Source organism: Corythoichthys intestinalis, chromosome 9, assembly GCF_030265065.1.
Source record: "Corythoichthys intestinalis isolate RoL2023-P3 chromosome 9, ASM3026506v1, whole genome shotgun sequence".
Lineage (NCBI taxonomy): Eukaryota > Metazoa > Chordata > Actinopteri > Syngnathiformes > Syngnathidae > Corythoichthys > Corythoichthys intestinalis.
The window spans coordinates 38,105,994-38,130,096 of NC_080403.1; the positions used below are offsets into that span (position 1 = coordinate 38,105,994).

General features: G+C 37.0%; 1 protein-coding gene across 4 annotated transcripts in view; it reads right to left on the reverse strand.

Moving 5' to 3' along the window:
* Positions 1-947: 947 nt before the first annotated feature.
* The window catches only part of celf4 (CUGBP, Elav-like family member 4), a 227,122-nt gene continuing 203,966 nt past the window's right edge, over positions 948-24,103 (reverse strand). For 2 of the 4 annotated variants that reach the window (XM_057845934.1, XM_057845931.1), the window contains exons 9-14: positions 23,307-23,417; positions 22,827-22,889; positions 22,434-22,514; positions 16,564-16,707; positions 13,786-13,979; positions 948-7,074 (exon numbers count right to left, since the gene is read on the reverse strand). In XM_057845934.1, coding sequence (XP_057701917.1) covers positions 13,852-13,979; positions 16,564-16,707; positions 22,434-22,514; positions 22,827-22,889; positions 23,307-23,417 — 527 coding nt within the window. In that variant the 3' untranslated portion in view covers positions 948-7,074; positions 13,786-13,851. The remainder of the gene's footprint in view (positions 7,075-13,785; positions 13,980-16,563; positions 16,708-22,433; positions 22,515-22,826; positions 22,890-23,306; positions 23,418-24,103) is intronic. The other 2 variants (XM_057845933.1, XM_057845935.1) reach the window with 2 other exon arrangements.

Sequence of the window (24,103 nt, forward strand, 5' to 3'; positions counted from 1 at the left end):
TTCCATATACAGGCATGCAAACTTGCCACCTTTGGCGAAATTTCGCCATTTTGAAATCAAAATGGGTCATTCTTCTGAATCACGTACAGTGGGGAGAACAAGTATTTGATACACTGCCAATGGGTTCCATTAGCAGTGTATCAAATACTTGTTGTCCCCACTGTAGATCCGAGGAGAAAAAAGTGTATAAAGTAATGACACCACACAAGACACTTTTATTCTAGACTGTGCTTTATTATTGGCCTAAGCTGAGACGCATCATTCATTTTAAAATTACCAAAAAACAAAACAAAACCCAAAAAAAGAAGGAGTCAAGGGAACAAGAAATTGGTGCAGTCTTTGAGAGTCAGGGGCGGTAGCCTAAAGCGCATTGGCCTATCAGAAGCTTAGTTCTTCAGGAACCTGGCAAAGCTTAGTTAAGCAACATTCGTTCCCCCACGCTCTATGTGTGCTGAAATTGGGAAATACATCGCCATAGTAGTAACTTTTAAACCACATGATGTCTTTCCAGTCACTGTAGAGTTTAGAAGAAAAAAAAATCACAGCACATAAAATGAAAGTCAGTTTTGTTTTGATGAAATAGTGCAGTTTTCAGCAACTTTTGCTCTTGGTTTAACACATTGGTTGAACAAGATCAGAGCTCAGCCAGACAGTACAAAGCAAAATGTGTAAAAATGAAGGAGGGAAGTCTTTAGAAGTTTTATAACTAAAATGTTATTAGATTCGATAACACCCACCCTCCTATTTTTTATTAATGTATCTTCTATGAATTTAGCTCACTGCTACCCCGAGGCAAATGTCTGATTGTACTTTTAGTTAATGAGGGAGCACTAAACATGACCCCTATATATTTAATAATAATAATAATAATAGGGGGAAAGAAATGGTGAGAAAAAACTTTTTCAGTACACATTTTCAAAAGGAAAGTATCATAAGTATATGTGTGATTCTATTGTATTTTAGTTTTTTTTTTTTTTTTTTTTAAATTTGGGTACGCTGGAAAACCAGGTTTGATATGCATGATACTGTCCTATTATTTACAATATACTGCATAAGTAGTCTAAATCATCGTAGTTCCCCTTAAACCAACTAGCTTGAACAAGTTATGAACAGAAATGTACAAAGGCTTAGAAACAGTTGCTGACTGCTTTCAAATGTTTATCAGAAAGAGGAAATTGAATTGTCAGAATTGTTTTTGAGATTTCCAACATGTGAAGAGGTAATGTGATGGTGATACAAAGTGGCACTTTTAAGCAAGACCCCTCGGTGGCAATAATAGAGCTCAGATCTTGAGTCAAACGGCATAAATAAATACATAAATAAATAAATATACATTGACAAATAAATACAGATAAGCAAATATTAAAATCTGTCTTTGACATCACTTGGTCAATAGGAGCTGTTTTCTCCATCTAAGAAGTGCTGAAGGCATGATCCTTAAGACAGGAACAATGATCATCTGCGGACCACAACAGTGGCCCATGCATGTCATATAAAAACTATTTGGTCACGTACCAACTCATAGAAAAATAATGCCATGAAAGCATGCATATCATCTCAGACATGACTTCTAAATAAATACAGAAATGAATAGAACCTATCAAAGTATTTCTGTTATAAAATAGGTCAACGCGTGTCTAAGCTCTAACTGAGGTCAATGCTCTCCCTGACTGTTTTCTGGATAAATGCCTTGGTCAGGTCCTACATTTCGCACTGTATCCTAGCAACTTTTTTGTGTACCTGGTTTTAATGAGCATTATCATGTTTTCATTCATATATATATTTTTTTGAGTATTTAAAGTACTTTATCCAGTCCTTGTAGATAGAAGTAAAAGTCCTATAAAATATGCAAACCTATGTACAGAGGAGAACAGAGCAAAAAAAGAAAACATTTACAGTATATTCATCAGTTCATGTTTACATATCTATATATATATATTTATATTCAGACTTCTCTTTCTGACGGCATTTAAATTCAGTGGACTTTTTTTTCCTTATGTAAACTTGTAGCTTACAGTTGTGGGCGAATGAAGATAAATCACCTGTAACTCAAACAAATCCAAGTCGAGACCATATCTTTTTTTTTGCATTGCAGTCAAAGCAGGTTCACCACACATTCAGTTGATTTTAAGCTGTTAGTGCTGGTCACAATGGTGTTAGCAATGTTTGCCATGCTCGGGACGATATTATGCGTGCACCGTGCACAGGCATCCTCGGAAGTCAAAATATTTTTCCGCTCACTGCCTTTAGCTGGGTTCTCCCTGTTCAAATGGATTGGATTTCTATCGCCGTCAATAACACCCAATTAGTTAATATATGAACTGCTTCCAGAGTAAAATAAGAATAACCAGAAACTTTTTTTTTTCAAATAAACGAAAGGGCTATTAGTGTGGGTACATTTTCAAATATACAGCTTTTTGAAGAATAATTTTAGAAAGGTTTCTCATACCAGAGTTTTTTTTAAGAAAAAAAGCCAAAAGGGGCACCTTTAAAGCAAATATGGCACAGAGTGAAAATACTATTCTGACAGTCAAGGGCCCTTAGAATTGTCACCGCTTTTCTCCCCCTGACTGTCCCCATTAAAAAAGTTCCAACTATAAGTTGTCATTACTACAATCTCACTAGTTTCATTGATTGGTGATTAAAGGGAACCACGGATGGAAAGACTTGAAGTTCTTAAAAGATAAACGTTATTATGAGTTAAAATAATTTGATATTAAAACCCCTCTTGATGTTTTCTTTTTTATACAATTTTTAAAATTAGTTGAACTAGTAGGTCGTTGTTGACGTCGCAGGGCAGTGACTAGAGGTGGGAATCTTGGGGCACCTAATGATTCGATTACGATACAGAAGCTACGATTCGATTATAAATCCATTATTGATGCACCCTCCCCCCAGCTATTAGCTGCTTTTAATGTTTCGTACATTAGTTACAAAAATTATTCAAAAATCCTCTCAGGCTTAAATAAACTACTATTTCAGTATCAAGTTAACAGTTAAACCCGTAAATAAAATACTCAAGTCCCCATTCTGTATCAGCAGTTTAAAACTACATTCAATTATTTAATGTTGTGAATCAACCATTAAAGTTGTTAAAATTGCTCCCGTTATTCCATAATTTCCCTTCTATCTACTTTCAACATGGGAAACTTTTAAAACTGTTTCATCATTTAAAGATAGATACAAGTCAAGATTTTGCCGAATTAGGAGTATTTAATTAGTAAATAAGTAAAAAAAAAAAAAAAAAAAAAAAAACAGCCTTCCAGCGAAGTCTACTGCTTTAAGATGGCGGCTGTTTACCAACGCCGGCGATTCTGACATTCTGCAACTAGTTTTCTCTACATGTGCTAATGCCACCGAGCCTGTCATGTCACATCTAGTTCTATATACATGTGATATCTAACGTAGCATTATGTGAGCGTAGTTTGTAGCGGCTGTCTGCAGCAGTCAGGTATTATTAGTTTTTTATCTAGCTGCAAGAGTTGAGCATGATGTTTACTCGGAAATTTCGCATTCCTTTAGCGGTGACGTCACTGGGTCACGCTGCCGGGTTTCCAGAGTATGACTCTAGCGACATAAACATGTCATCTGTTCAGCCCTGTTAATTTGAACAAGATAGGAACATGAATGAGCATGACAGCACTATGGATATATCACAAAACGAGCAGCAAAAGCAAAACGAACAGGAAAGACGGGATGAGACGTGAGGAGAGTGTGGGGGGAAAAAAAACGGTGTTCTGCCAAAATGTGCTACACCAACGAAACGTCTACAAGGGGCGAATTTGACGCCCAAAGTACTACCTTGGACTTTGAGCTTATTTTGTTTCGATGCATACAGCCAGAACATGCTAATAATGCCTAAAGAAAATACTTAAACGTTTGCCTGGCATGGCCAGACTGTTCTCCCTGTATTTTTCAAACACTGTAAGAATAGTCTGGGACCCAGCCCATTAACGGCTCTCGAGCAAGAACAAAATCAACCGTCCAATCAGATTCGTTTATTTGCGTGACGTGTTCTTAACGAGCAACGTCACTCTTCCGCGTCGGAAGTCGTCTCCACAACAACACAGATGGCGAACACGAGAGCTGAGAATATGTTTCAATCCACGGTAAAATCAGTTATAGATTACCAAAAACACATCGACACAAGTCATTGACAATAATCTGTCTCGCGCTAGCCATGTTGAATATACTCAGCTCTCTTCGTATGTTTACTTCGGCGTGCAAGTCCCTCGTCGCTTTACTAACGTCATGTCCGCCCGTCGCTGATTAGTGCACTCCGCTGTCTGTTTGCTGTAGCTTGCTCCGCCTTGGAATTTTATCCGCTGAATGGTGGCCAGACTCAATAGCTGGAACAGCGGGGAGTCTGGTGTACCAGGCTACTTAAACGTAGTATTATCAAATAAAGGTGGTTTAAATATACCACGTAACTAATGTGGTCAACAGATCAACAATCTGCTTTAAAGCTCCCCCAAAAAAACACAATGCTTAAAATTATGAGAGGGAAACACATGCAAAAAGTATCTTGAGGCAATGAAAAGGTAATAAAAGACTCATTAAAAACACAGATAGTAAGTACTTGCCGCTTTTAACCGATGTGCGCATGTCTTGGACGTCTCACCGTGTATGAATCAATTGCAGAACACCGGTAGTGTTCGTCTAGTGACAGTGACAAACTACGTCATCACTCCGAGCGTCCATTGCGCGCATAAAACATGGCGCCATCTGTAGGTCAAAACCTGGACTAAAAATGATAGTTTTGAATCAGTGGCAATATTTTATGTGTTTTGAATGACATATTTTAGTAACGGAGAACAATTGTGGCTTATTAGAGCCTACATGTCTGTAACTCCGTGGTTCCCTTTAACAGTTTGTACCTTTTTAATTGTAATAGCACAATGGATGTGTATTGATCTGTAAGGGACCTCTGCACTAAAGGATATGCTTCATGCCGAGCATTGTTCCTGCTTAACTACTGAAAGCCATTTATTGTCTACACTTATAAACTCGCATTAAGCCCATTTTTGACTTCGTCACAGGTGCCTTGGCAGCAGCTTTGATAGTATCTGGGCTGGAAAGTTTGATAATGCACACTTTTTATCTGAAGCGTGAAGTGTGCGTATACATACATTTTAAAAGCTCAAAGACATCAACTGTGGACATGCACTGAACCTCTCTACACAGTTGACAACTGATATGGAACTGGCTGGAGTTTTGACATCATAATATTGCGCTGGCTGCTTGCAGAAATGTGTGTGATATTTATTCTTTTCATTTTGGGGAGAGCACAGTGTTTTGATGGCAGATTCCGCAGGTGACAAGGCACACCCTGACATGGTGACAAGCCCATACGCTACATGCACTTTTTTTAAATACTGAATGCAGGAGAGAGCAAGGTTTGCAAGACATATTCATTTTGGTTGAAGTTTCAAAAAGAAGTTTTGTGTGGGGCGTTGTGCTCGCGCGTGCAAAGCATAAGATATGTTTGGAATAGAGTCGAAGATAATTGTCCTTTTCCTCTTGAATACTTCTGCCTGATTTTTCTTGAAGCCTGCTACTGAGATGTGGCTTTTTTTTTGCATTTTCAGAAACTATTTACACCATTATGTGCAGTCCCACATACTGTATGTATCCATTAGCAGTGCTGTATACTGGATGTCGGCATATAGGTAATCAGAAAAAGGAATGCCTGCAGTTTTTGGCAGCTGCCAGATTTGCGATTCATCCCAAGCAGAGCAATGTTTCAAGCTCCAGCTAAAATCTTACCCCACGTTAAAATACTGTAAATAACAATTACAGCTCAACATAGTCAGAAGCTGATCTATATACACACACACATATATCAAATATGTGCATATAAGTACATATGTATTTGCTCGTGATTAATATCTGTTAATCCATATATGGTGTATATATGAATACATTTTCTTCAATGCTTGTTATACACATTTATGTACTGCAAATATAAAGTTCATATAGCTCAAAGGTTTTCTGATGTTACTCTATCTATGAGGTTAGGATGTTAAGTTAAAAAAGATAAGGCTGTGATGCGGAGCAGCCCCTCCCATGCACTCTCCATCCCTCCCAAGACAAAATGATTAGAAAAAAAAACATTTTGAGTGATTGTAAACTAACAAAGTGAAAGACCTCATTTTGGTCGTCTGAAATAGTTTTGCCTGTATTCCAAAAGCTAACGGCAATAAATATGTATATATACACAGGTGTTGTTTGTTTTTGTGTGTATGTATATATATTAGTCGTACACTTATTTTTTAGTACAACTCTTGAGCCAGTTGACACTGACTGAAAGAGATGCAGTGGTCCAAGTATATTAGAGCTACAAGTCCTCAGCAATAAAAATGTTTGGTCTTTTGGTCCCTAAAACAACTAAGGAATGACAGGTAGGACTCCCTGGAGACCGTTGCTATGGTTCTCCTTGGCAATGGTATCCCCTGGAAATGGACAGGCACTCCAAAGCTAAAGACAGTCATCCCAAATCCAAGCCAATTTTTGTCCTGAAAATTTCACAATCCCTACTTACGGTCTCTCTTCTGGAATTTGTTCCTTTGCGTATCACGTCAATTGGCCCAAACACAAACTGGACAAAAAACACCTCCTTCAGCAATCCTCTTTTCAGTTCCTAAAAAGTTTGTTTTGTTCTTGTTGGACTTTTGACAGCCTTTGTTCTCTTTAAGAGTTTATTGGGGTTGATCAGTTTTTTTGTTGTTGTTTGTTTTTGTTTTGTCTTTTACTTTCCCCCCAGCATTGTTCAAGTAAAAGTTATTGTGGTCCAAAAAGGTAGCTGTCATTCAAGCAGGGTTCTGAGTGGAAGGATGTGTGTGTATTCTGTATGTGCTGAAGACGAGGTCCAAGGGCAAACCGAGGTGGTACAAATTCTCACTGAGTTCCAAAGTTTTTAGTACATCCAAAAGGAATTTTCCAAAACTGACATACAGGAGCTTTCTCTCTGCCTCGATGTCCTCTTCTTCTGAAGCAGCCCCAGTGTTCCAGATGCTGAGTTTGCATTCGACAGTGGGTCGCAAATAGTCAACATATAATTCAGCTCTACAAAACCTGGAAAACACAATAGGGAAAAAAAGTCAGTTATATCGCGTCAATATAGTTGAATTCAACTTTTATCCACTGTACTTAACAAAATAAGACTTGGTGAATACCCTTGTCAATAATTTGCATTAAAAAAAAAATAGCTTAACTCATTCACTCCCAGCCATTTTCACCGGAGCAAGGCCCTTCGCTCCCGGCTGTTTTACTGGATTTTGACTGATTTTGCAAGGCCTACAGAAAATTCTGTTCTATTGCTATATAAACATGGAACCCACCAAAAGAAAGATTAGACTCTCTTCTTTCAGCAGAAAAAAAGTTAGTTCATATCTTTCTTTAAAAATCAGCATTAGAAAATAGCTTAGTTTGAGCAATTTTCCAATTTCTGATGAAAAAACAGAAATTGAGCTTTTTGTAAAAGCGTACATTTCAAACATAACTTTGACTTTAACGCAGCTATTTTTCGCTTTTGTGACACCCCATACATCTGAATAATGTTTTCGTTCTACAAAATAACATAAACAACAAGACAAATAGAGCTTTTGATCGCAAAGTAACAATTTATTTACACATAACTAAACTATTGAACTGTTGAACTATTTGCGCACATAACAACAGGGAAGGCTCTCGGCTGTTCCCGGTTGAATGAGGTGGCTCCCAGTAATCTGATGGGTCCGGATCAAGATCAGTCTCACTTTTTTCATCATCTTCATCGTTGGTTTCAACCTCGGGTTTAGGAGTAACGCAATGTGAGCTCCGCAGAACGCGGGTGTAACCTGACGCTGTTGTGGCCGTCACCATCTGTCTCATCAAGATGGATTTTTAAAAAATCCTTCTTTGACGATGGTTTCTTTTTCTTTTCAAAACACTCCTCCAGTGTCGTTTGCCTTTTTTCCCCCGATCGTTCTCCACATTTCTCTCAAATTCTCACGCGTCTCCACAAGATCCTTCTTGGCCTGAGATTAGTTCTTACAAAATGCGCTACTGCCCTCCAGTGGCCAGTTTTATTGCTTTAAAATGAGTTTTAAGCATTGTGCATTGCAGTTTATGTGCAACGGAACCTAGAGATGCCTCTTGCCAAAAAAAAAAAAAAAAAAAAAAAAAACGTAAAAGACACATAATTATGTTTTTGGGACACTGAAACAATTAAAAATAGAATGTATTTATGTTTTTGAAGGCAAATGAGTTAATCTTGGTTCTTATCTTAGTACTATGTGATACAGTATTGATAATTTTCAAGAAAAGAATGCATACGTCCACATGTCAGGGCACAGCACAACCTTCAAGGGATCCACAGATAGAAAGACTTAAAAGATGAACGTTATTATAAGTTAAAATAATTTGATATTGAAACCCCTCTTGATGTTTTTGTTTTTCTCAATTTGTAAAATTAGTTTAACTTGTAGGTCGCCATTGTGGTTGACGTCGCGGGTCAGTGACGTCACATGGTTACACTTCCGGACTTCCAGAATATGACTGTAGCGATATAAACATGTCATCTGTTCAACCATTTCAATTTGAACCCGAGAGGAACATTAATGAGCATGACAGCACTGTGGATATTTCACAAAACGAGCAGCAAAAGCAAAATGAACAGGAAAGACGGGATGAGACGAGACGAGAGTAGGGGGAAAAAAATTGTGTTCTGCCAAAATGTGCTCCACCGGCGAAACGTCCTACAAGAGGCGAATTTGACACCAAAAGTACTATTGTGCGCTTTCAGCTTGTTTTGTTTAGATGCACACAGACAGATCATACTAAAGATATCTTAAAAAAATACTTAACTGTAGTAATATCAAATAAGGGTGGTTTAAGTATGCTATGTGAGTAATGTGGGTAAACAGATCAACAATCTGCTTTAAAGCTACCACAGGACAATGCTTAAAAGTATGTGAGGGAAACACATGCAAAAAGTATTTTGAGGCAATAAAAAGGCATAGACTTCATTATATATTGACATGACATTTCCGCCAGACCCTGCACCAGACCTACAATTGGGGGCCTGCACACACTCAGCTTCAGTTAAGGCTAAATAATGCTTTACAGTCTCTCGCAGTAATTCTTAAAACCAATGCAACACCGGATTTAGGTTGAAAAAGTACAAAAGCTGTACCGCATACAAACAGGAAGGATTGTTTCAGTAGTGATTTGCTCGAGGATTCAAGGTAATTATTATATTTTTTGTACCATACATGCATTTTGAAACATGAAAAAAATCAATGGGAGAAAATAACCGCTACGTTATTGGCGTCATAATTCACAATATTTAGGTAAAATAAATGCTAACTGCCCGTTTTTTTTTTTGTTTTTTTTTTTGCTTTTAACCAAGAAACGAGACTGTTTTACGTCCATATCTATAAAGAATTCAGGGATTTAAGTATTTATTCACAAGATTTTTCAATGTAAAAAGCTCTTTGTGGTGATAAGGCGGCGCCACTGTAGCTTAAAGACTAGCAGCACATTTGACATATTTAAATTAAAAAAAAAAAAAAAATGCTAACTGGCTGGTTTTTTGCTTTTAACCAAGAAACATGACTGTTTTACATCCATATCTGTAAAGAATTCAGGGATTTAAGCATTCATTCGAAAGAATTTTCAACGTAAAAAAGCTCTTTGTGGTGATAAAGCGGCGCCACAGTAGCTTAAAGAGTAGCAGCATATTCGACATATTTACATAAAATAAATGTTAACTGCCTGTTTTTTTGCTTTTAACCAAGAAACGAGACTGTTTTACATCCATATCTATAAAGAATTCAGGGATTTAAGCATTTATTCACAAGAATTTTCAACGGAAAAAGCTCTTTGTGGTAATTAAGCGGCGCCACAGTGGCTTAAAGACTAGCAGCAGATTCGACATATTTACGTAAAATAAATGCTAACTGCCTGGTTTTTTTGCTTTTAACGAAGAATCGAGACTGTTTTACTTCCGTATCAATAAAGAATTCAGGGACTTAAGCATTTATTCACCAGAATTTTCAACGTAAAAAGCTCTTTGTGTTTCCACTCCGTCAGATTTGACGGAGATAGGCCCCCTATTAATCGGCCCTGCGCTCCGTGTCCCGTCAATATAATGTGGAGTCTATGGAAAACGTAATGAAAGACTCAATAAAAACACAAATAGTAAGTACTCGCCGCTTTTAACCGATGAGCGCAAGTGTTGGACGTCGTGCTGCGTAGAAGGAATTGCTGTAACATGGTAGTATTCGTCAAGTGACAGTGACAATCTACGTTACCCCAAGTGTCCATTGCGCGCTTAAAACATTGTGCCCTCCGTAGGTCAAAACATGTACTAAATATTAGATTTTTAAATCAATGGCAATATTTTTTGTGTTTCTAATAATATTTTAGTAAAAGAGAACAATTGTGGCTTATTAGAGCCTACAAGTCATTAAGTCCGATGTTCCCTTTCAAGCAGCTGAGCCTTACACCAAGAAACATCCTATTAACATTTCATCATGTTTTACAGAATATAATTTTAAAAAGCAAATTATACCAAACAACTTGTATTCACTCATTTTCTTTTGTCTCAAAAACTGTGCTTTTGATCAATTGCACACACTTATAGTAAAATTCAGAATGACAAGCAAAGATTAATGTGTAATATACACTAATTTACTATTTTAGCTGACAGTTCATATGGAATAATTTTTTTCTATGGCAAGGAACGGTGGCACATTCATATGAATTTGCCATATTTTTTTTCCTTGCCTCAGGACACGGTCTTTATATGGATCAGTTAGTTTGTGAGTGGGTGATAAGTTGCCCTTGAATTAAGTCATCAGCAGTGAATGAACGGCACAGTCTGAACTCTCCATCATGCAGATGAAGGGAGGAGACAAAGAGGAACGGCACAATTACTCGCCTTCGGAGTAATAAATGCCTTTTCCATTGGAGGCAATTTCTTCTCTCTAAAACATGCTGACACATTTACCTACTATCTGTTACCTACAGTGGAACACGCTGGGTCACTCTCTGAAATGTTGTTGAACCAAGTGTCATAAAGCATTGTTTCATTACATAAGGATACCGTTTTGTTTTATACGCACAGCAGGTGTATGGTTAAGCATCAAGCTTGATTAAAAAGAACAAGGAGAGTATTTGTAGTTTTGCACATCTGTGAGATTTGATGTAACATAGGTGATATAGTTCCCTATTTTGCATGCACATTACCAGTAATGTTTACTCTAAAGTAGAGTTGTCCGATATTATCAGGTAGCCAATAATATCGGCCGATAAAAGCATTTTAAAATGATATCGGATAATGTCGACATCAGTTTTTCATTATCAGTTTTGGACCACTATGCATATAGCAAGTGTTGTCAAGTCCACTTATTGCCGGCCTGTGTTTCTGATGTTCTGATGCCCCCTGCTGGCGCTTGGTTTTGAAAAGTTCCAGCACTTTCTGCTGATGGCATCATATGTTGATGCGAGCTCATTGCGAATAGAAAGATCTATATTGACGAGCTAACGTCTGCAGCGAGTTTACCATAGCAGTTCTTGCTATCTCATCACGTTGTTTGTGCCTTATACATGCATCGCTTGTAAGTTATATTTTTCCTTTGTTTTATATTCATGAGCGTTGTGTAGTATATTGGAGATGTGTATATTTCATTTTGTTTGCATTTGTGGTAAAATGTGGTTACATTAATTCATCGCTTGCAAGCTGACACTTTTTCCATAACTTCAGTTGAAGTTGTTCTTATTTTTCACAGAATGTTTATTTGGAAAACCTTGAAGTGTTACATTCATCATTATTGAAGGATCAAGTGGGGCATCATAATACTATTAGCAATAATATGTTAAGTCCACGACCGCATCATAGACTTCACTATCAGTTGACGGGACGGGGCTCCAGGATGATCCGTAGGTGCCCTATTTTCAAAAACTTAAAATTCAAATATTTTCAAAACCAAAGCCGCTAGCGACCGAAAACCAAAACAGGCACCTCCCTTAGGCATGTATGAGTCTCCGTGAGCAGCGACATCAAAAAATTCAAAGTCGTTCCCTATTAAAAATTCTAATTATTTTTTATTTTTATATTTTATATTTCTTTTTTGTATAACAAAACTTAAAATGGCTATAAAATTCTCAAATTTTACGCTAGATGCACAAAAATCACTAAGTGCAGAGATAATCACCTATATTTTCAGGATCAATAGCAATATTTTACATATATACGTTTTTGCCTGAAATAGCGACTTAAAGTTCTTTTTTTATTTTTATTTTTTTTAAAATTTTCAACAGCTAATAAATCATTCAATTTTCCCATTAGAAACTTAATAATTGAGGAAAGCATGCAGAATCATCTTACTTTCACTCAACAAAAGCAAAATTAGCATTTTTCTATATAAAATCACAACTCTTTTAGGTTTAATTCCGAAACATATAAAATGCGATTTTTTTTTTGTATAGACACAGAAAATTACCCGATTTTTTTTTTGCCAAAAAACAGGCAGTTGTCCGAAAATCCTGATCATTTGAATGTAATGTTACGCTACTTTGTAATGGATGGCATGGATGTGCATGGCAGCCATCACAAAACAAAGAGCTTTTTAAGTTGAAAATTCTTGTAAATAAATGCGTACAGCCTGGAATTTCTATAGATATGAACATAAAACAGTCTAGATTCTTGGTTAAAAGCAAAAAAAACAACAACAACAAAAACCGGGCAGTTATCATTCATTTTACTTAAATATGTCAAGCTAAAGTTAAGCTATTGTGTAATCCAAAATGGCGGCCGTCACAAAACAAAGAGCTTATTAAATTGAAGGTTCTTGTAAATAAATGCGTAAATCCCAGAATTTCCATAGCTATGAATGTAAAACAGTCTAGATTCTTGGTTAAAAGCAAAAAAACGGGCAGTTGTCATTCATTTTGCGTGAATATTTCATGCTACAGTTATTACAGTTAGGTACAATTTTTTCTCATTCATTTTTTCACAACGTTACAAAGTGCATGCATGGTGCTATTTTATATAATAATTACCTTGAATCCTTGACTAAATCACTCTTGAGACACTCCTGCCTGTTTGTATTCAGTAAAACATTTGTCCTTTGCCACCTAAATCTGGCGTTTGAACGCAGCTTGTGTTTGAGTTCATAGCAGTGAAGGGTACACGACGCTCTGCCAGGCCAGGCCCCCTACGGGAAGGCGTGGCGCAATGTTTGTAGGAGCTGTCTAGTCAACTGATGGTGAATTCTATGACCGCATATATCGGTATCGCTTTTATATCAGTGTCGGATTTTTTGGGTTGGACAATATCGGGATATCGGTTAAAAAGTCATCATCGAACAGCTCTAAAGATTGAAAAAGTATGTGTCTCAATACTTTTGTCGATATCGTGTACTTGTGATGCTTTTAAACGTAATTTACCAACAGCTACCAGATGTGGCTTATCAGGGGACTGCTGTAGCTTACACAGTCATCAGTCCAAATGACGACGGTGAAATTAACATTTAAAAACGGCTGCTTGAACTCTCAGTGATGCTGCATCACTGTTCTTTACAAGCAATTTGCAGATGATCCGCTTTTTATTAGGCATCTGCAAGTGTTTTACGGCATTTCTAAAAGGTTAGTGAAACCACATCAGGCTCTTTCATAAACATGCTTGCCATTTGAGCATCCGTCAATATGATGTGTGTCAGTTGTGCATACAGTGGCGCGTTTAATCACCCATCAACGCTTGCGTTCACAAATGTTTCTCCAGCGAGCTGGGGGTCTCACCTGTCTTCTCCATGTGCGACAGCTACCCCGGCCGCCAAGGATGGCAGCGGCTGGCATGGGCCGGGGCTAGTAAGGGCGGTTTGCATCTTTTGGCCTCTTCAGCTGTACTTTAAGTCTTTTCATGCCGATCTGGAAGCCGTTCATTGACTGGATGGCAGCTTGGGCACTGCCTGGGTTATCGAAGCTTACGAAGCCTGGGGAAAGGGGAACGAGAGGAGCACAGGTTAGTTTGAAATTGGATGATTCATCCTTGCAAAAATGTGCGTATGAGATTCACTGATGAATCACTTTAGTAGCTGCAGAAATCTTTGGATTTTACAAATAAACAGCATAATGCTAACATAATGCTTTAAGAAGTAAGCTATATAACTAATATTTCAACAACTAAAACAACAACAACAGGGTTCACAATAATAGGAGTAGCATGCAACCAAAATCACAATATGAAGTGATGGGGTTTAAAACCAAAATATTGACACAGTTGTTTTCACTATATAATCGCAAATTAAAGCAACACTTAAACAATCACTGCAATCTTTCCCACTTGACATGGATATTTGACTTCCATGTTGACAGTGAATGAGCTTTAATAGGAGCCAATCCAAGAGCCATATGAAACATTTGAAAGGACAATAATGCTCTTGTAATTTTATCCTTTCAAGAAGCTGACTCGGGTAACCAAAATATTACAAACTGAATAAACATTGTTAAATGAATACATATCTGTTAATTAAAAAAAAAAAAAATTTTAGTACTTTTCTCTTAGGCAGACTCTTTAGCACTGCTTTGTAAAGGAAATAATTAGATTATGCATGTGTACCTAATGCTGGTTAATGCATGCTCATTAGGCACTAATGTGTTCATTCAAGAGTTACCTTAACAAATCTCTATTAAGTAATCAGTTGCTTTCCAATGTTAATTCATAATCACACAGGGGTGTGTGGTAACATGTTACATGTACTCCGTTACATTTACTTGAGTAACTTTTTGAGAAAAATGTACTTCTATGAGTAGTTTTACTAGGCTATACTTTTTACTATTACTCCAGTAGATTTGTGAAGAAAAAACGCTACTCTTACTCTGCTACTTTGGGCTACACAAGAGTCGTTACATTTTTCCTCTTTATTATACATATTAGATTTATTCTTTTTTTAGCCAGCGATGCAAAGAATAGCTCTACCGATTTCACCAATGAGACGTCGCAACAATAATCACATGACTCCATTATACCAATCAGATGCAAGCTTGCCGTTCTATCTTCACGCCAGCCTGTTCAATTACGTAGTGTCTTTAAAGCACCGTAAAAAATGAAGTATTTGGTATAGAGCGCTTCCCTCAGCATGACTCTCTGTATTTATTTGGCACCGATTGACCACGGAAAACCGGCGATATGATCCTTTTAATTTCAAAATAGTAATTATGAAGGAACTCGTCAATATTCAAACTAGGAACTATTTTCTCCACCAGAGGGCACTCATCGTCTTTGGACGAATAATGCTTCATTTATGTATTTTTCTTTCCTCTCATCGGAATTCTTTTATATATTTTTTGTATCACTTTGGCTTAATATAATTATGTAATAGGTAGGGCTGTCAAAATTATCGCGTTAACGGGCGGTAATTATTTTTTAAAATTAATCAAGTGAAAATATTTGACGCAATCAACGCACATGCCCCGCTTAAACAGACTAAAATGACAGCACAGTGTCATGTCCACTTGTTACTTGAGTTTTTTGGTGTTTTTTCGCCCTCTGCTGGCGCTTGGGTGCGACTGATTTTATAGGTTTTGACACAATGAGCATTCTGTAATTATTGACATCAACAATGGCGAGCTACTAGTTTATTTTTTGATTGAAAATTTTACAAATTTTATTAAAACCAAAACATTAAGAGGGGTTTTAATATAAAATTTCTATAACTTGTACTAACATTTATCTTTTAAGAACTACAAGTCTTTCTATCCATGGATCGCTTTAACAGAATGTTAATGCTAATGCCATCTTGTTGATTTATTGTTATAATAAACAAATACAGTACTTATGTACAGTATGTTGAATGCATATATCGGTCTTGTGTCTTATCTTTCTATTCCAACAATAACTTACAGAAAAATATGGCATATTTTATAGATGGTTTGAATTGCGATTAATTATGATTATTTTTAAGCTGTGATTATTAACTCGATTAAAAATTGTAATCGTTTGACAGCCCTAGTAATAGGTTATTGTACAGTATCAATATAACAACAGTTCATATAGATAACTTTGCGCCCAGAAATTGTTTTTTGTTTAAAAAAAAAAAAAAAAAAAAATCCAACAAAAATATAAGCAGTTACTCACAATGTTACTCATTACTTGAGTATTCTTTTCTCCAAATACTTTTTTACTTGTACTTGAGTAAAATTATTTGTAAGTAACGCTACTCTTACTTAAGTAAAATTTTTGGCTACTGTACCCACCTCTGTAAACAAAGCATGTTATTTAAAAATTTGACTGGCACAGGTACAGCCATGATAGCAGACAAGCTGCATTTCTGTCTGTCACTAAGCCTGACTTGAACAACTCAATCATAAGTAATCAAGTTAGTCACAAGTTGTTACACAATTCTATATAAATAAATACTAAAAAAAAAAAAAAAAAAATCACTTCTTTCATTTTCTTTGAAAAAGGGAGGATCTGGGAGGTTAGCAAGGGGCTGCAGTAAAGAAGGTGATTAGTAAAAATGAATATAATCAGAATAAATAATCAATAATCTTCTGGTTCTGTTAATTTTTACCCACCAAAGCATTTACTTTGGTTTGTCGCTCGATCCACAAACACTTTGGAGGAGATGACATTACCGAATGGCAGGAACATCTGCATCAGTTCGCCATCTCCAAACTCCTGAGGGAGGTGGTAGATGAACAGGTTACAACCCTCTGGTCCTGTACATGGGAGACACAGAGACAGACAGAGAGGTGCAGAGAGACACAAAACAGTGAGAAAGAGCGAGGGCAGGACATGACAATTAATACAGAAGATCAATATGAGCGCTTTATGAACAAAAAGATAATACTACGTCCAGAAGTTAGCAGTCACAGTGACACCTTTGACCATTTCATGCAGTGCTGATATTCAGCTGTTCTTGTAGGTGTACAAATCATGAAAGTTCAACCTTCATTTTGTCGAACTGAAACACATTTTCCCACATGGATCTCAGAGATTTCAATTTTGCAAAACTTTGAAGCCGAGTGTTTTCGGTTTGAAGTACCGTAATTTTTGGATTATAAACCGCACTGGACTATAAACCGCAGCTGTCCTCACTCTATTATGGGATATTTACACCAAAAGATAATAAATGGTAACACTTTATTTCACAACGGCATCATAGGACTGCCATAAGACCGTCATAATTATGAAATGACACTGTCATGAGCATTAATGAATGTTTATGACAGGTGTCATGAAGTGTCATCTGGCAAATTATCTCACTTTTGAATGGATGTATAAGATCCGAACTGGAAGTAGTGAAAAAAAATTGTGACAAAACAAAAAGAGACCCTAGCAACGCCACTGGTAATGATATTCATATGCAGGAAGGAGCCACCCAACATGGGGGCAGACATATTATCATTACTAGTACTCACAGACTGCCATTCCATCCTTGTGACATCATTAATACTCATTATCACATGCACCAGTAGTCTATACTTGTTTGTAAAACTGATGTCACAAAATGGCTACTTTTCTAAGCTTTTTTTTGTATTTAAACAATATGGTCTCCATTGTGAGAGGTCAAATAAGTTTGCTTTTTGCACATTTAAAATATTTTGAGCAAATGAAGGTCTGTACAATTCTCACTTTTGAATGAATGTAAAAATCCTGACTGGACATTAATGGAGTTCGTGACAAAATTTGCCAGATGACACTTGATGACATCCGTCATAAGCATTCATTAATGCCCATGACAATATCATGTCATAATTATGACCGTTTTATGAGTCCTAAGATGCTGCATTTAAATAAAGTGTTAACTATTAACTCAAACAATTCAAGAAATAAGACACACTGGATTATACGCCTCGGGATTCAAAATGAGGAAAAAAAGTAGCTGCTTATAGTCCGAAAATTATGGTATATTAATGTGACAGTACAGTAGGTAGATGCTATTGTTTTTCAGACTTCCCAACCAGGGTGCAGCTCCTGAAATAATCAAATTTTTTAATTGGTCTTATAATTCTTATTCATGTCCTGCACATATCTTTGATTATCTGTCTATGCTAGTGATGTATGATGACAAGCAGAACAAATGTTGCCTTTTATAACAGACTAATAGCTTTGTATTCAGCCGAAATGACCAAGATTCCAAATTGGCAAAGTAACACTTAAGAACGTACGGGCACAAGATTAATTGCTAAAGTAAATTCACGTAATTGACAGTCATGCAATAAAAGTTTGTAATCACATTATTACTAGAGCCGAAACGACTACTCGGATATTTCAAGTAACCTGATTTAAAAAATTGATCAAGAAATTTTCTCCGCCTTGAGGAATCGTTTATTTTCGCCAGCTCGAAGCATGTTTTGCCCGGACTACTTTTAACAAAGAACGCACAACGCACTGACGTCACTTACAGGAAGAAGACAGAGGCGGCGGATATATTTGATTTCAACCATGCATGAACATAGAGGTAACGACGAAGTAGCAGACAAAAGTGAAGAGAAAGGCACCAAGAAAAAGCAGAAAATGTCAAAATTGTGGGAGCTTTTCAAGCTGGATATCAAGGCGAACACTGTTTCATGTATTCACTATAAGACATCGCTTGTGTAACACAAGAGCATGACTTAAATGATGCAGCTCCACCGAAGGCACCCCATTTACCCCGAGAGCGGAGGAGCGATACTCAGGACAAAGTAAAATTAGGTTAACATAGCGAAAATAAATAAAATTAATGGTACTGTACCTTGCTAACGTAACGTTAGCTCTGCGGAGGCCTAGGTTTCTATTAATTACAACTACTGTTCATGCATGGCTAACGCGTCTTTCATACAGGCTTTATTTAATTAATCTGTAAAAACACAGCGCTGAAGAGTGATGAGGGTGTAAAATAAAAACATAATAAAGCTAACTGTCAAGTTTAGCTCAGTAGTCATTGATGGATAAAACACCAAGTAGCACTGGTGCCTAATGTGCTCCAATACAGCATCTATCATACCAGAGGTGGGTAGTAACGCGTAACATGTCCTCCGTTACATTTACTTGATTAACTTTTTAAGAAAAATGTACTTCTAAGAGTAGTCTTCCTAAGCTATACTTTTTACTTTTCCTTGAGTATATTTGTTAAGAAAAAAAACGCAACTCGTAATCCACTACTTTGGGCTACACAAGAATCGTTACATTTTTCCTCTTTATTCTACATATTATATTTATTATAGCTGTAGCAGCTGTAGTTGTACCAAGTAGCTGTACCGTTTTCACCAATAAGACGTCGCAACAATAATCACATGACTCCTTTATACCAATCAGACAAAAGCTTGTTCAATCATGTGGTGTCTTTAAACTTTAAAGCACCGTAAAAAAGGAATTATTTGATATAGAGTGCTGTCCTCACCATGACCTAAAAGCACGGATTTTATCCTCTCTCCCAGTTTTTATTTGGCGCCGAGTGACCATGGTAAACTGGAGATATGGTCCTTGTAATTTCAAAATGGTAATTATGAAAGAACTCTTCACTATTCAAATTATGAACTCTTTTCTCCACCAGAGGGCACTCATGCTCTTTGGATGATTAATGGTTCATTTATGTTTTTTTTTTTCTCGTCGGAATTCAATGATTTTTTTTTTTTTATAATGTATTTCTTTGGCTTAATGCAGTTATGCAATGGGTTATTGTACACTATCATTATAACAACAGTTCATATAGATAACTGTGCTCAGAAAAAATCCAACTAAAAATATAAGCAGTTACTCCCAATGTTACTCATTACTTGAGTATTCTTTTCACCAAACACTTTTTTACTTGTACTTGAGAACATTTTTTTTGGATGGCTACTTTTACTTGAGTAATCTTATTTTGAAGTAACGCTACTCTTACTTGAGTAAAATTTTTGGCTACTCTACCCATTGCTGTATCATACATATATTTTGAACACTGCAAAAACTCAGAATCTTATAAGGACCTACAATTTAAACTAACATAAAACTTAACTCCAATTAAAAATGAGCTTGACACAAATGGAAATTCAATTGAAACACGTGAGAAAAACACCTAACTTTAAAGTGCATGTGACTCAAAAAAGCATGTTTATTTCATAATACACGCGGTATTTTATGCTCCTGAATGATATGGACCGCTTAGATGTGTGTGGAAGCGATCGCTATATTTATTTAGTTTTTTTAATCCTGCGCCATGAAAATGAGTGACTTCCGGCTTCGGTCTTGCATTGAGGAGGAGGGCGCTGTGACGTGTACGGGTGAAGGCGTCCTCTTCACTAAACAGCCGTACTGTTGTGTATGAGGACTAAGGATTCAGCTGATTTTGCGGATTAATTCGTTTATTTTTCGCATCACACCAGCCAAACGGCTGCAGAAAAATCTTGCTTTATGAGGGAGAGGCGTGTGCGCCTTTTTGGAGTTTCAAAAGGTTCCCATTCACTGTGGATATTGGCAAAAACAAGCCTACTGTGGGACCATTGGACTTACGAGGAAGTGAGTAATATCTTGTTTTGTATTATGTCAAATACGAATACAGCAATTACAAAGTAAACACTACAAACTTTCTTTAAATAAAGGACTGCTTACGTTTGATCATTGATTGGCATATAAAAAGCTCTCCTCGTGCACATTAGCTGAACGTTAGCTGCACAACAACTGCAGCCGCCCTCCTCTGGGGAATGAACTGTAAATTGCTCTCCGGGCGGTTTGCCGATCCGCGAAGACAATTGACAACCCAGTCGTCATGTCAAATAATCCGGGCTAGTTATGTGTGATTTTCCGCTTCGAAGACTTTGAAACATCACTTGGTTCGGGTTAGCATGTCAGCTAGCCGTCACGCTTCTTGGTTTGTTTACATTCTCCGAAGCTGGGGAAGGGAAATATGACATATGTCCGATTTAGGTGTCATAAAATATCGTTTGGGAGGTGCGACAGTAAAGGTGAAGTCGACAGTTTTGACCATTATGGAGTAATTTTGCCATGTCGTCCTGAATAAGTGCATTTTTATTATTTCATATTCCATTTAGCACAAGACTGTTATTTGTCATGACAATGCCATTTATTTAGCAATTGGGGAAAATACTTGGATAAAAAGAATATCCTTTAAAAATATTGAAGTAAAGAGACAGAAACAATGACATTTTGCAGCTCTCTTTGTCGCGTTTTCCTCGTTGTGAATAGTTCCCCCTCGACAGGCTGACTGGTCCTTCTCAAGCCATTTATTTAGCTATTGGGGAAAAACACTTGGATAAAAAGAATATCTTGTAAAAATATTTGAGTAGAGAGACTGAAACAATGACATTTTGCGGCTCTCTTCGTCGCCTTTTCCTTGTTCTGAATAATTCCCCCTCAATGGGCTGAATAGTAAAACCGATGAGCCCAGTCACCCGTTGACGTCATCCACCTGTTGGGGACACTAGAGCTCTATAATGGTAGGCGTGGCTAACTGGTAGATTAAAAGACTAATTTCTCGTCATCCGCGCTTTGCTAAATTGTTGTATATAGTCGAATCGTCTCAAAATATGATTCCAATTCACATAATAATGCTATTTAAGACTTTTTTTCTCCTGTTGTATGCTCTTTAAGTGATGTGTGTTTTCAAGCGTAATGACATTTTTAAGTAAGAAATAAGTCTTTTTATTTTATTTTATTTTATAAGATTTTAAGTTTTTTGACTGAAGACAATGAATTTGTCTGAGATGAGATCTGAGATGCAATCGTTGGCTGTTTTCAACAATGTACATCTAAAATAAAGACATTGATTGTCTAAAAATGGTTGAATATTAAGTGAAATGTCTTGTTTTCTTATGTATATTCAATTATTGTTCTTCACCTAAAAAATGGTTCATCCGATTACTCGATTAATTGATGGAATTTTCAGTAGAACACTCGATTTCTAAAATATTCGAAAGCTGCAGCCCTAATTATTAGGTAATATATTTTAAAAAGTAAGGTGGGTATTTCTGTCAATAGGGTGTATTGTCTTGTTTATGTTCCACAAGAGGGCAGCAAGGCCACAGTCCTGAATGTGATTTTGCTCCTCAAATTTCAACCTGCTGAATAACTGGTATTCTGTGGTTAGTTATCACATATAGCTTCTAATAATTTCAATTTTTAAATAAAAAAAATCTCAAAAAGTTGCATACATGAATAAAGACAAGCTGACCTGTATTTTAAGCACAATCCGAGGGTATGCCAATGTCAGGCAGGGTTATCGAGCCAGTGAACTTTCAGTTACAGGTCACATTCATAAACACTAATTCACAAATGAAGTAAATAATAGCATGATGATTTTGAACTTTTCCCAAAAATGTGTTACCTCTTTATCGAGAACAGAATGTAAGCAAGTGCATGCATAATTATGTAAATGTTTGCGAGACAAAAATGTGTCAAACAGAGGTACCAGATGTTAAATATTAAATATTTGACTACTTAGTCAAATATTGCATTGTTTTACCTTCTCGTTGCTGCTGTGGAATAATGGTTGGAGGGTGGGGGAAGGCCTGGCTGATCTGGCCGTATGCGGCTGGGTAGGCTGCTAAGGCACACACACATACAAACGCACACGTACTGATCAGATAACAGTCGTGACGAGAGCACATTGCCACGCTCGCACGCATACAAACAACATGATATACACTGGGGTACAGCAGCCAATCGATCAGATAACAGACAACAGAGTGTACATGTTTCACACTTAGACACACATGCTATAAAAAGAGAATAAATTGATGTTGTACAGGCGTGTCTTTTGGTTACTTGGTGAAAATTCAAAAAATGCAAATGCAAACAAAGAAAAATCGTTATCTCCATCCCTGGCTCCCTCCCTTTTACATACGCACACACACACCTGCATACTGCTGAACTCCCGTGTACGCCTGCTGGAGAGGATCAGCTGCAGTGGGACTTTGAGCTGCTCCAGAAGAGATGAGGAAGGAGGTGGAGGGCAGCACGGATGGATGGATAGAGGAGAGGGTGTGTACCAGGGTAAAGAAAGGCGAAGAAAGTGAGACAGAGCAGGAATGTAGATGGAGAAGAGAGGCGGACGCAGAAGGAAGGCAAGAGTAATAGGTAGTAATAGTGGGAAAAAGCGAGGTTAAAACACAAGGGAAATGGAAGGGAAGAGACGAAAGAGGTTAGCTCATAAGCTTAATAGTTTCCTCAAAAGAATGAAAATTGCCAAATGTTTGAGGGAGAAAGATGTTAGAACTAAAGTTGAACACAATATCAAGTTCACATGCAAGAAAAAAAACGAGACAACACTGCGATTGGCACTAAGAGGGATGAAGGCGTGGAGAGAAAGCACAGCAGATTAGACTAAGAGCACTACCTTCAGATAGAGAAGAGAGAAAGCAGCCACCCTGAACTCCAAAACAACTCCTTGGAGCTACACCCAGGCCATTTTTCTCAGAGTCCTCCCTAAAAACCACTTCTTGCAATACTGGGGAGACAAAACAGAAAGCAACCCAATGTAATTGTTTTTTTTCTTCTTCCAAATCAGAAAACATACAAGTGAGGCAAAAACCACAGGATGTGACTTTAGGTCCAGTCCTTTCGCCAGACATGCATATCCTTAATCTTTCTGTTTTGGGCCTCTGCCTGTCTATGTATGCCTGTTGAATGGTTATTGTCATGTTGCGACAAATGTGTTTTCCTCTGAGTAAATATGAATCAAGGCTCTGTGTGGCTCTGATAAGCATTTATCTACAACGTGTGTCCTTTTTTTTTTTTATTTTTATTTTTTTTTAACTTTGATCTCAATCATAAAGTGGATTCACTGTTGTGAATGTACAAATAAATCTCAACATTTGATGTACTGCATCAATACATGATTGTTACTGGAGAATGATGACAGAGCAATTCATTTTACTTGTTGATGTTTAAGAATATGGAAGTCGATCCTGTTCCCAAAATAATGTAGAAATTTCAAGTAATACAGGGGGGCAAATAAGTATTTAGTCAACAACCAATTGTGCAAGTTTTTCGACTTGAAAAGATTAGAGAGGCCTGTAATTGTCAACACGAGTAAACCTCAACCATGAGAGACAGAATGTGGAAAAAACCCCAACAGAAAATCACATTGTTTGATTTTTAAATAATTGATTTCCAAATTAGAGTGGAAAATAA